General features: G+C 42.5%; 1 protein-coding gene across 6 annotated transcripts in view; it reads right to left on the reverse strand.

The window, feature by feature from the left end:
- The window catches only part of LOC116944642 (src kinase-associated phosphoprotein 2-B-like), a 113,744-nt gene that overhangs the window by 17,715 nt on the left and 81,159 nt on the right, over positions 1–14,870 (reverse strand). For all 6 annotated transcript variants that reach the window (XM_032958394.2, XM_032958411.2, XM_032958403.2 and 3 more), the window contains one exon: positions 12,454–12,575. In XM_032958394.2, coding sequence (XP_032814285.2) covers positions 12,454–12,575 — 122 coding nt within the window. The remainder of the gene's footprint in view (positions 1–12,453; positions 12,576–14,870) is intronic.

Consider the following 14,870-nt stretch of genomic DNA (forward strand, 5'->3'; position numbering starts at 1 on the left):
CAAAGATACACGTTTATAACTCCAACATTATTTTCACCCTTCCTCCTACGCACATGATGTAATTAATACAACGTTAAAAAAAGCCAGTCTCTTAACGAGTTAATGATGAATTTAAAAAAAAAATCTCATTAATGCAATCTGCAATTCGTGACCAATCAACATCAGACGTGTTAAGTGCTGATTACTTTTATAGCGATGGCTCCGACAAATTGGCTGGGGGAGGCTGTGGAGATTTTTTTTTTAAATTGAGACCTCTTCGCTCACGAGAGGTTTAGGCACAAACTATATACGAGGGAGCAATACGCGAATATTTGTACATCGATGCCGCGGCTACACGGACACGTCTGCCCGTCTGTTTGTTGAACTGCCATTCTCACATTTGCATTCCGATCGTGCCCTTCGACATCCACCCATGAGACTAAAGCACAACCCGGCTTGGAACTCGAAGAGTGGCGCCTCGCCCTCTGCGTTCTAGAACGGCCCCGCGGAAGTGGATCTTACAAAACTGCTTCCGAGGTCCCACGTATTTAGGTGATTTTTGCTGCTATAAATTTCCACGTGATAAGCCGCTGTGTTGAGCTGTCATTTGTGGCCAGGTCGCTTCCGAAAAAGAGGCTAATGGCTCAGTGGGCTTTACCTGGTTAGATAAAATATAGTTTAGCTTTATTTGTATAAATATTAAGGTTATTTGTTTACCTTTCCTATACTTTGCACTCCTATCGCGTTGGCGTAACGTTCTGACCGCGCCTCCTTCCTGGACATCCATGAAAAGGAGCTTCATAGCTCATCGGATTCCTCCAGTGTAAATAAATGTTCCGATCGTGAAGTGACCTATAATCGGCAACGCGTAAGGAGCGCAGCACTTTCCCACCCAAAATCCGCCTTCGAGAAATGTCCATCGCCTGGGCGGTCAAAAGCGATACCTCTCATCAAGGCCGTAATTATAATATATATTTAAAAATAATAATTGCTATGCTATGTAAATAAAAACAACAATTTGCTAAACCTTGGCCACAATATCTGGACTTGTCTTCATATAACAATGCATAGATTTTTGTTGATATGATTGTGGTTATGGTTGTACTTTATTAATCCCTAATCTCTGCCATTACATACAATGAAACAAGAAATGGTAAAAAATAAAAACAGAGCAATGTAATACAATACACTATTAGACATTATTGTAACAAATAAATACAAAGTCCATCCCATGTGTTAGTGAATTTTTAAATATTTTTGGCAAGAAATGAGTTTTCAAATTCAGACTATTTTTCTGGGGGGGAACCCCCAGACACCCTGGAAGATTTGGTGCCCCCCAATGTTGACTCCCTGGCTACGACTTGCCTCTCATCCTCGGAGCTGGAATGTATCTGTACTCGTTACACGTGACTTCCCGGTTGAATCACAGACGGCCAGATTCAAACCGAAACCCTGGCACCCAAGTGCTGTGACCCATGGCGCCACCCGTGCTCCACTCGTCCGTGTGATTTAAGGCCATTTAATGTTGTTGCGCGAGTGTGCTCTGCGTGGATTAAATACTGGGCCCGTGGCACCACGCGCGACCGCCTTTGTCGCAAACGTACCCGATATTCACGCGACGCGCCGAGCAAAGCTCTCGGTAAAAGGCTGAGTCGACCTAGGGGAGGCCAGCGGCGATGGTGGGCCGTGAGCGGGAATCGAACCCGGGTCGCCGAGGTTCTTGGCGCGGTTGCGCCAACAGCTACGCGAACCACATCTTTGGGACTTTTTTTTTGGCAAGCATCAAAACGATGTAAAATCAAGAATAGGCTTTATGACCCTTTTCAGGCCATGAAACAGGAGGTGTTAAAATGTTCGAACACCACGTAGATACCGATTCCAATGCGCCAAGTCTGCATCAACCACACGCATTTGTGGCGAAACACGCAAACATATTCTGATCACTCAAGCATCGGTCTTTGAAACTGATTGGTCCACACCAGAGACCTTGTCTCAGACCAGAGAATGCCAAAAGGTGGACGGCACAAAGGCAGCGCAAGTACCAAAGGTATTCATAACAGCTCCCTAGCATCACACACAAAGGCAGACTGTTGGGGCAAGTGCTGTTAGCGAGCACCTATTGAAAGTCAGCAGGGCGCACGAGGGCGTGTGTGTGGCCAGAACCACGCCCGGCCACCTTTGTCTCCCCAGTGGCGATGTTTACACACTGCACCAGGTACTCATTTGAGGCTGAGTCGACCTAGGGGAGGCACAAGGACCGGTTTAGATCATCGTCACTGGGTGTTGGCCGTGAGCGGGAATCGAACCCGGATCGCCAGGTTTCGTGGCGCAGCGTAGCGCTAACCGCTACGACACTACCGCTCCCCACACGTGAACACACACACACGCACGCACACACGCACACACACGTATGCACACACGCGCACACACACACGCACACACATACACGCACACACACGCACACACACACACGCACACACACACGCACACACACGCACACACACACGCACACAAGCACACACACACACACGCACACTCGCGCACCCTTGCCAGGTTACAATGTCATTGCACATTCATAAGAGAGGGACAGAACAAATGTAGGGCCCAGCCTTTGTGTGTGTGCATGCATCGCGACGTGGTTCCCTGCACGGTCCATTTTTCAAAAATCCTTACGTAATCTGCATAGGCTAAGAGGTAATTAATTATGATTAAATCTGCGCGTGTGCGTGACGACGCGTGGATGGCACACACAAAGCCCGCACGAGGGCTAATGCAATATGCATATATAGTATACCATTAGCATATACATATCCTATGCATTTTAAGCACGTGGGCCTATTCGGGTCTCCCTGGCGACAACATTGGGTCAGGGTGTCGGTTGGCCTCCTTTACCTGGTTAAATAAAAGGACAGCGTACAATAGCAAACGTTAATACCAAACAAAAAAACGAATGTTGGGTCAGATCGTGTACATATACATGTGTTGTTGAACGTGCCACCGGCCGACACATTCAGTTAGTAAGGTTGATCACGTAGCATCGTCGCCTGATGAAGCCAGTTGTTGTCAAACGCCAGCGAAACGCCACAGGACTCGAATTGTAAATGTCGTGGGGTTTTTCTCTCCAGCGCACAACCGGTGTGTGCTCAACTCGTAACTCAATTGGCACGTTTTGTTCACGTGACAAACCTCACTAATTGGCTGCGTCGGGTGGTGGCGGGTTCAGCGACGCATTTATAGTCACGTGATGTAACCCAAAGCACCTCTATTACGGATAATTTTGGTCGCGAAAATCGTCGACAATTTTAAAAGAACGAACCCACGTGAATACCAGTGGGAAGTAGCATGAAATCCTACCAACTGGACCAGGACCACTCTGCCGATGAGACACTGAATGTCCAGAGTTGTTTTTTATCTCGTATTGAAGCAATGCTGCTGAGTAAGCATGGGAATAGCAAGATAGATACACAAAGAGCAAGATAGATACATAAATAGCAAGATAGATACATAAATAGCAACATAGATACACAAATAGCAAGATAGATACACAAATAGCAAGATAGATACATAAATAGCAAGATCGATACATAAATAGCAAGATAGATACATAAATAGCAACATAGATACACAAATAGCAAGATAGATACACAAATAGCAAGATAGATACATAAATAGCAATATCGATACATAAATAGCAAGATAGATACATAAATAGCAAGATAGATACATAAAAAGCAATATAGATACACAAATAGCAAGATAGATACACAAATAGCAAGATAGATACACAAATAGCAAGATAGATACACAAATAGCAAGATAGATACACAAATAGCAAGATAGATACATAAATAGCAAGATAGATACATAAATAGCAAGATAGATACACAAATAGCAAGATAGATACACAAATAGCAAGATAGATACACAAAGAGCAAGATAGATACACAAATAGCAAGATAGATACATAAATACCATGATAGATACATAAATAGCAAGATAGATACAACAATAGCAAGATAGATACATAAATAGCAAGATAGATACATAAATAGCAAGATAGTTACATAAATAGCAAGATAGATACATAAATAGCACGATAGATACATAAATAGCAGGATAGATACATAAATAACAAGATAGATACAGAAATAGCAAGATCGATACATAAATAGCAAGATAGATACGTAAATAGCAAGATAGATACGTAAATAGCAACATAGATACACAAATAGCAAGATAGATACACAAATAGCAAGATAGATACATAAATAGCAATATCGATACATAAATAGCAAGATAGATACATAAATAGCAAAATAGATACATAAAAAGCAAGATAGATACACAAATAGCAAGATAGATACACAAATAGCAAGATAGATACACAAATAGCAAGATAGATACACAAATAGCAAGATAGATACACAAATAGCAAGATAGATACACAAATAGCAAGATAGATACACAAATAGCAAGATAGATACACAAATAGCAAGATAGATACACAAATAGCAAGATAGATACATACATAGCAAGATAGATACACAAAGAGCAAGATAGATACACAAATAGCAAGATAGATACATAAATACCATGATAGATACATAAATAGAAAGATAGATACAACAATAGCAAGATAGATACATAAATAGCAAGATAGATACATAAATAGCAAGATAGTTACATAAATAGCAAGATAGATACATAAATAGCACGATAGATACATAAATAGCAGGATAGATACATAAATAACAAGATAGATACACAAATAGCAAGATAGATACACAAATAGCAAGATAGATACATAAATAGCAATATCGATACATAAATAGCAAGATATATACATAAATAGCAAGATAGATACATAAAAAGCAAGATAGATACACAAATAGCAAGATAGATACACAAATAGCAAGATAGATACACAAATAGCAAGATAGATACATAAATAGCAAGTTAGATACATAAATAGCAAGATAGATACACAAATAGCAAGATAGATACATACATAGCAAGATAGATACACAAAGAGCAAGATAGATACACAAATAGCAAGATAGATACATAAATACCATGATAGATACATAAATAGCAAGATAGATACAACAATAGCAAGATAGATACATAAATAGCAAGATAGATACATAAATAGCAAGATAGTTACATAAATAGCAAGATAGATACATAAATAGCACGATAGATACATAAATAGCAGGATAGATACATAAATAACAAGATAGATACACAAATAGCAAGATAGATACATAGAGAGCAAGATAAATACATAAATAGCAACATAGATACACAAATAGCAAGATAGATACATAAATAGCAAGATAGATACATAAATAGCAAGATAGATACGTAAATAGCAAGATAGATACATAAATAGCAACATAGATACACAAATAGCAAGATAGATACACAAATAGCAAGATAGATACATAAATAGCAATATCGATACATAAATAGCAAGATAGATACATAAATAGCAAGATAGATACACAAATAGCAAGATAGATACACAAATAGCAAGATAGATACACAAATAGCAAGATAGATACACAAATAGCAAGATAGATACACAAATAGCAAGATAGATACATAAATAGCAAGATAGATACATAAATAGCAATATAGATACACAAATAGCAAGATAGATACACAAATAGCAAGATAGATACACAAATAGCAAGATAGATACATAAATAGCAAGATAGATACATAAATAGCAAGATAGATACATAAATAGCAAGATAGTTACATAAATAGCAAGATAGACACATAAATAGCAAGATAGACACATAAATAGCAAGATAGATACATAAATAGCAAGATAGATACACAAATAGCAAGATAGATATATAAATAGCAAGATAGATACATAAATAGCAAGATAGTTACATAAATAGCAAGATAGACACATAAATAGCAAGATAGACACACAGATAGCAAGATAGTTACATAAACAGCAAGATAGATACACAAATAGCAAGATAGATACATAAATAGCAAGATAGTTACATAAATAGCAAGATAGACACATAAATAGCAAGATAGATACATAAATAGCAAGATAGATTCATAAATAGCAAGATAGATACATAAATAGCAAGATAGATACATAAATAGTAAGATAGATACATAAATAGCAAGATAGATACACAAATAGCAAGATAGATACACAAATAGCAAGATAGATACATAAATAGCAAGATAGACACACAGATGGCAAGATAGTTACATAAATAGCAAGATAGATACACAAATAGCAAGATAGATACATAAATAGCAAGATAGTTACATAAATAGCAAGATAGACACATAAATAGCAAGATAGACACATAAATAGCAAGATAGACACATAAATAGCAAGATAGATACATAAATAGCAAGATAGATACATATCTAGCAAGATAGATACATATCTAGCAAGATAGATACATAAATAGTAAGATAGATACATAAATAGCAAGATAGATACACAAATAGCAAGATAGATACACAAATAGCAAGATAGATACATAAATAGCAAGATAGATACATAAATAGCAAGATAGATACACAAATAGCAATATAGATACATAAATAGCAAGATAGATACATAAATAGTAAGATAGATACATAAATAGCAAGATAGATACACAAATAGCAAGATAGATACATAAATAGCAAGATAGATACACAAATAGCAAGATAGATACACAAATAGCAAGATAGATACATAAATAGCAAGATAGATACATAAATAGCAAGATAGATACATAAATAGCAAGATAGATACATAAATAGTAAGATAGATACATAAATAGCAAGATAGATACACAAATAGCAAGATAGATACATAAATAGCAAGATAGTTACATAAATAGCAAGATAGACACATAAATAGCAAGATAGACACATAAATAGCAAGATAGATACATACATAGCAAGATAGATACATAAATAGCAAGATAGATACATATCTAGCAAGATAGATACATTAATAGTAAGATAGATACATAAATAGCAAGATAGATACACAAATAGCAAGATAGATACACAAATAGCAAGATAGATACATAAATAGCAAGATAGATACATAAATAGCAAGATAGATACATAAATAGCAAGATAGATACATAAATAGCAAGATAGATACACAAATAGCAAGTTAGATACATAAATAGCAAAATAGTTACATAAATAGCAAGATAGACACACAGATGGCAAGATAGTTACATAAATAGCAAGATAGATACACAAATAGCAAGATAGATACATAAATAGCAAGATAGTTACATAAATAGCAAGATAGACACATAAATAGCAAGATAGACACATAAATAGCAAGATAGATACATACATAGCAAGATAGATACATAAATAGCAAGATAGATACATATCTAGCAAGATAGATACATAAATAGTAAGATAGATACATAAATAGCAAGATAGATACACAAATAGCAAGATAGATACACAAATAGCAAGATAGATACATAAATAGCAAGATAGATACATAAATAGCAAGATAGATACACAAATAGCAATATAGATACGTAAATAGCAAGATAGATACATAAATAGTAAGATAGATACACAAATAGCAAGATAGATACATAAATAGCAAGATAGTTACAGAAATAGCAAGATAGACACATAAATAGCAAGATAGATACATAAATAGCAAGATAGATACATAAATAGCAAGATAGATACATAAATAGCAAGATAGATACACAAATAGCAAGATAGATACACAAATAGCAAGATAGATACATAAATAGCAAGATAGACACATACATAGCAAGATAGATATATAAATAGCAAGATAGATACATAAATAGCAAGATAGATACATAAATAGCAAGATAGACACACACATAGCAAGATAGATACATAAATAGCAAGATAGATACACAAATAGCAAGATAGATACATAAATAGCAGGATAGATACATAAATAGCAAGATAGATACACAAATAGCAAGATAGACACACACATAGCAAGATAGATACATACATAGCAAGATAGATACACAAAGAGCAAGATAGTTACATAAATACATATTTGGGATCACTCCAGGAAGGTCATTTAGCTGGCTAATGGGATGTGTTAAATACTATACAATATATATTGTACCTTTCCTTTTATGTATATCTGTATTAATCGGAATCATCTGCTCGTGAATTGCGTCGATTATATTCTGCACAGCGACGCGGGATGATTATTCTGCGTTCTGTACCATCACGCAGTGCTGCTGCTGGTGATGGTGCAGGGATGATTGCTCGCTAACAGCACTTGCCCCCACGGCATGCTAAGGCTATACGGGGGATCTTTGTCTTTGGTGCAGGGATGGAGTGCATCTCTGCTGCGTGCCACGAGCACAGCTCACGTCTTCGCGAAATGTGCGTATGTGTACAGTACGTACGTTTCGCACCGTACGCGTGCAAACCCGGGCACGACGTCCGACGTTTCGCTCCGCTTCCTGGGACCCGAATTCAAAGAGCTGCCGCTTCACCGCAATAACGCCGACAAATGCAACACCTCTGCGGTGGCTTTTGTCGATATTTTCCACCCCCCCTCCCCCCCCACCGCGACCCTCCCAAGCGTGGCTTCTTTTCCGCTCTGGAGATATTGCCAATTCAATTTCCAAAAAGAATGTTTCCATCAACACGTTGACATTCCCTTCCCCCACTCCCCCCTTCAGCTATCGGTGCTGTGGGCTCCCTGTCCCCCTCTGTTCAAATCCAAGGCACAAGACCATCCGCTTTACCCTCTGCCTAGGACCGACCTCCTCCACCTCCTCCTCCACCTCCCGTCTAAACATGAAACACGTTCACCGCGAGCGAAGCTGTGTGCGAGTTTTCGGAATTAAAAAAAAAACAAATCTGAACATTTCATTGACACTGGCGGAATCCGATGAGCTGCAAAGCCTCCCCTCCCCCACAGATGTCCAGCAAGGCACGGGTGCGGAAAGTTACAACAACAACAACAACAATCAACAACAATCAACAACAAACACAATCAGGAGTGCAACGTATAGAGAGATGCGGGCCGCATTCAGACTCGCCCGCAGGGAAAATCCGAACAACGATCGCGCCGCACGGATGCCACCACCACCACCATCACCACCACCACGTTGTCTCCCAACGACCTTGTCACACCTCCCACAATCCCCCCGTTCACGAACAGAGGTCACATGAAACACGTTCACCGCGAGCGAAGCTGTGTGCGAGTTTTCGGAATTAAAAAAAAACAAATCTGAACATTTCATTGACACTGGCGGAATCCGATGAGCTGCAAAGCCTCCCCTCCCCCACAGATGTCCAGCAAGGCACGGGTGCGGAAAGTTACAACAACAACAATCAACAACAATCAACACCAACAAACACAACAGGAGTGCAACGTATAGAGAGATGCGGGCCGCATTCAGACTCGCCCGCAGGGAAAATCCGAATAACGATCGCGCCGCACGGATGCCACCACCACCACCATCACCACCACCACGTTGTCTCCCAACGACCTTGTCACACCTCCCACAATCCCCCCGTTCGTGCGAGTTTTGTTCCGTCTGAACGCGGGCATCAGGGCTAAATTTCGCGGCCTAACGCTCGACTGGACGGACGTCTTTCGTTCCGCAATTCGTAAAGAGCGACCGGCTTTATTACTATTATTATTTACTTATTTATTTCCGTATGTCAAAGGGGGGGGGGGGGCGGTGGCGGTTGCGGCGGTGGCGGGGGAGGGGGGTGCGACAATCTGCTTCAAATTAGCAAAAAAACCAGAGGCTGATGAATTATGAATGCGGCAACAAATGACTCGAGCCTCGTGATTAAAATGCGAGGCCACCGCATCTGCACGCTGATGAGCGCCAGATGCAAGAGGCGCGTGGCTCGCCCATCACTCACTCACTCACGGGGGAGCCCCCCGGCTGAGGCCTCGGAGAGAGAGGAGAGAGAGAGGGGGTAGAGAGAGAGAGAGAGGGGTAAGAAGGAGGAGAGCAGAGCTTGAAATCTTTTGTGAAATCTTTCATTTAAAAGGGGGGGTGTTACATAAAGCAAACATTGAAAAAAAAAACAGAAATGATGAAGGAAGCAAAGTGCCGACTACACCGAGCATCTTCTTGTTTCCTCTGAGCGTAAAAAAGAGAGGGGAGTGCGAGGGGAGAGCGAGGGGAGATAAATGAGAAAGAGGAGAGAGGTGAGAGAAATGAGAGAGAGGAGAGAGAGAAATGAGAGAGAGGAGAGAGAGAGGGGAGATAAAAATGAGAGAGAGGAGAGAGAGGAGAGAGAGAGGGTAGAGAGAAATGAGAGAGAGGAGAGAGAGGAAGCCGCGTCGATGGCTTCCCCGGCCGCTGTCGCAAGCCCCGGCGCCACTCAGTGAGAGAAAAAAGTATTTGATCCCCTGCTGATTTTGTACGTTTGCCCACTGACAAAGAATGATTAGTCTATAATTTTAAAGGGTAGGTTTATCTGAAGAGTGAGAGACAGAATAACAACAACAAAAATCCAGAAAAATGTATGTCAAAAATGTTATAAATTGATTTGCATTTTAATGAGGGAAATAAGTATTTGACCCCTCTGCAAAACATGACTTAGTACTTGGTGGCAAAACCCTTGTTGGCAATCACAGAGGTCAGACGTTTCTTGTAGTTGGCCACCAGGTTTGCACACATCTCAGGAGGGATTTTGTCCCACTCCTCTTTTCAGATCTTCTCCAAGTCATTAAGGTTTCGAGGCTGACGTTTGGCAACTCCACAGATTTTCTATGGGATTTAGGTCTGGAGACTGGCTAGGCCACTCCAAGACCTTAATGTGCTTCTTCTTGAGCCACTCCTTTGTTGCCTTGGCCGTGTGTTTTGGGTCATTGTCATGCTGGAATACCCATCCACGACCCATTTTCAATGCCCTGGCTGAGGGAAGGAGGTTCTCGCCCAAGATTTGACGGTACATGGCCCCGTCCATCGTCCCTTTGATGCGGTGAAGTTGTTCTGTCCCCTTAGAAAAACACCCCCAAAGCATAATGTTTCCACCTCCATGTTTGACGGTGGGGATGTTGTTCTTGGGATCATAGGCAGCATTCCTCCTCCTCCAAACACGACGCGTTGAGTTGATGCCAAAGAGCTCCATTTTGGTCTCATCTGACCACAACACTTTCACCCAGTTGTCCTCTGAATTATTCAAATGTTCAATGGCAAACTTCAGACAGGCATGTATATGTGCTTTCTTGAGCAGGGGAACCTTGCGGGTGCTGCAGGATTTCAGTCCTGCACGGCGTAGTGTGTTACCAATTGTTTTCTTGGTGACTATGGTCCCAGCTGCCTTGAGATCATTGACAAGATCCTCCCGTGTAGTTCTGGGCTGATTCCTCACAGTTCTCATGATCATTGCAACTCCACGAAGTGAGATCTTGCATGGAGCCCCAGGCCGAGGGAGATTGACAGTTCTTTTGTGTTTCTTCCATTTGCGAATAATCGCACCAACTGTTGTCACCTTCTCACCAAGCTGCTTGGCAATGGTCTTGTAGCCCATTCCAGCCTTGTGTAGGTCTACAATCTTGTCCCTGACATCCTTGGAGAGCTCTTTGGTCATGGCCATGGTGGAGAGTTTGGAATCTGATTGATTGATTGCTTCTGTGGACAGGTGTCTTTTATACAGGTAACAAGGTGAGATTAGGAGCACTCCCTTTAAGAGTGTGCTCCTAATCTCAGCTCATTACCTGTATAAAAGACACCTGGGAGCCAGAAATCTTTCTTTTTGAGAGGGGGTCAAATACTTATTTCCCTCATTAAAATGCAAATCAATTTATAACATTTTGACATGCGTTTTTCTGGATTTTGTTGTTGTTATTCTGTCTCTCACTGTTCAAATAAACCTACCATTAAAACTATAGACTGATCATTTCTTTGTCAGTGGGCAAACGTACAAAATCAGCAGGGGATCAAATACTTTTTTCCCTCACTGTAGGTTCGATTCCCACACCCCCGGCCAACATGCGAGCAATGCGATAAACCATCGGGGGCGAGCAGCGATTAAACCAACCTGCTTGGACACCGGTGAAAACGACTAGACATCTGTGGAGAAAGATCTTCGCAGCTCATCGGATTCCTCCGGTATAAAGAAAGACTCTGATTCCGGAGTGACCTATAATATTCTGATTCTGATGGGCATACCCTCTGCTGCCAACCATGGCTGATTTGACCGTTGAGAACCTGATGTGTGTGTGTGTGTGCGCATCAGTATGGTGTGTGTGTGTGTTCACACCGGCATGGTGAGTGTGTGTGCCCATCAGTATGGTGTGTGTGTGTGTGTGTGTTCACACCGGCATGGCGAGTGTGTGTGCCCATCAGAATGGTGCTGGTCACACCACCCTTGTGTGGCCTGACCAGTTGCTTTCTATCAGTGCGTGCCGAGCCGCCGGCCCCTCTGTTGTAGGAGGGCACAGCGGGGTCGCGGTTAGCGAACCTGGCGCGAGCGTGTCAGTACCTCGTGCGATGTCTTGTCCGGTGCCACCAGGTGAAAGCTGCAGCAGCAGCGCTCCTGGTGGCCAGCGCCACGCTGCTTCACCTGGCAGGAAGCGAGCGACACCGAGCCGCACAGATTTTTGTCTAGGGGGGAGGGGGGAAGGTGCGAGGGAGGCGGGTCACGGGACCAACAAGTCACAAAGGTCAAGAGGTCAATCCTCCAAGAAATCACAGAGGTCACTCCTATAAGAAGTCACGGAAGTCAATAGTTCACTCCTCCAAGAAGTCAGAGGTCAAGAGGTCACTGCTCCAAGAATTCGCAGAGGTCACGAGCTCAATCCTCCAAGAAGTCACAGAGGTCAAGAAGGTCACTTCCATAAGAAGTCACGGAAGTCAATAGTTCACTCCTCCAAGAAGTCAGAGGTCAAGAGGTCACTGCTCCAACGCGTCAAAGGTCAATAGGTCACTCCTCCAAGAAGTCGCAGAGGTCACGAGCTCAATCCTCCAAGAAGTCAGAGGTCACGAGGTAACTCCTATAAGAAGTCACAGAGGTCAAGAGGTCACTCCAAGAAGCCACAGAGGTAAACGCTGGTGGTGGATGGCCAGCACCACGCTCGGCCTCCTTTGACTCCCCAGTGGCGACGTTTATACACCGCGCCAGGTACTCATTTGAGGTTGAGTCGACCTGGGGGAGGCCCAGGACCGGTTCAGATAATCGTTACTGGTCTTTGCCGTGAGTGAGAATCGAGCCTGGGTCGCCGGGTTTGTAGCGCAACGCGCTAACCGCTGCACTACTGCTTCCCTTCACATATACACACACACGACGCCCAGATACGTAATATATCCCCATACACACACATCATACCAATGTGCTACATACCTAGACTTACCAGTACAAATAGTGGATTCTTGCATCTATCTGTGTGAGGCTATGAGTGTTATGCCCCTCGTGCGCGTGGATTACACAAACCTTCCTCAGTCACGGATTTGGACGAATATTTAAATTCATCATCCCTCCTGAAAATGAAAGCTATCAACTTTTAATTTTTATGTCACCAGGTAAGGCCCGCTGAGCTATATAGCTTTTATTCAGAAGCGACCTGTCCACAAATGATAGCTCAACGAAGTGGCTATTGTGGACATTTATGTCAGTCAAATACTCTAAATACATGTTTCTAAATGTGAAAGGAAAAACTGGAAGACCCGGAGAAAAATCCACGTGACCACGGGGAGAGAGACATGCAAGCTCCAAATATACAGCAGGCGTCAGGGTCCGGATCGGGATCGAACCCACGGCCTCCTGTATACCAGGCGAGGTAGTTAACATTGCATTGTTATAATAACTCCACTGCACAGTTACAATATAGCCACACTCCACACACACCACACACACACTATGAAAGCGCACAACACAGCGCGCGCACAACTCTTTACATAATTAAAATGGCACGGCTTATCCGAGGCCAAAAGACAACCCGTTTTAATAATGCCACGTTTTGCGAGTGTAACAAAAATATATATATTGTTATCATAAAACAAAAGTCACGGGAAATTATTACAGCGCTTGCAATTATAGGGGAGCCCTAAACTAGTTAGCTGGCTCAATAGATGACTCTGAAGTGTATCGAATAACCGTAAGAAGTGAAATGCTCAGCGCTTAACGATCCTCTTCCGATATTCAATATTCCAACTGAGACATCGCCCCCCCCTCCTCCGCCTCTGCCCCCCCCCCAACCCCTCCTCCCCTTGAGTGACTTCGAAATATCTCTGGCGGTCACTCAAAAAAGAAAACCTCAAAACCTCCTCCGCCTCGGAGGACTCATCACCAACGGACGTACCGCGATTCCTCTACCTCGCATTCTCCTACCCCACCACCGCCATACTTCCCCACTCCCTGCCCTGCCATCTAAAGGCTGCCTGGCTAATTAAGCCCCCTCGCTGCCGTCGTAAAGAAAGCAGACGGAGAGAAATTCGAGCGTAAATCCTGCACCCCCACACACACACACCCTTCCTAGACGCTGCCTTTGTGTTTGGTGGGCGGCTCGTGGATCAAGGTGATAATGAAAACCATGAATTAGGGTTGTTCTGGGGCTCCCCGCGAAACACGAGGGGGGGGGGGTGGGGGGGGCTGGGCTGGTGAGCAGCGAGGGAGGCGGTGGCTGGAACCCCCCTCGTGCCGTAAATCCCCGCGCAGGAAGGACCTCCAAAACGCCATCCCGCATAATGACTTTGCTTGCCAGCATTTGGGTCCGAAGTTTTATTTTCCCCACCCATTTCCTCCTCCACCCACCCACCCTCTCCTCCCTCCCCCCCCACCAGCCACACCTTCGTTTAAAGGTTAATGATCTTTCCAAAATTCAATTTCTGCCAAGCCATGAAGGTCACCACCCTCGCCATTGACCGAGCCACTTCTCGGCAAAATGCCCGCTCGACAATTTG

The sequence above is a fragment of the Petromyzon marinus genome, chromosome 2 (assembly GCF_048934315.1).
Source record: "Petromyzon marinus isolate PM22_M1 ecotype Great Lakes invasive population chromosome 2, UKy_Petmar_22M1.pri1.0, whole genome shotgun sequence".
Classification (NCBI taxonomy): domain Eukaryota; kingdom Metazoa; phylum Chordata; class Hyperoartia; order Petromyzontiformes; family Petromyzontidae; genus Petromyzon; species Petromyzon marinus.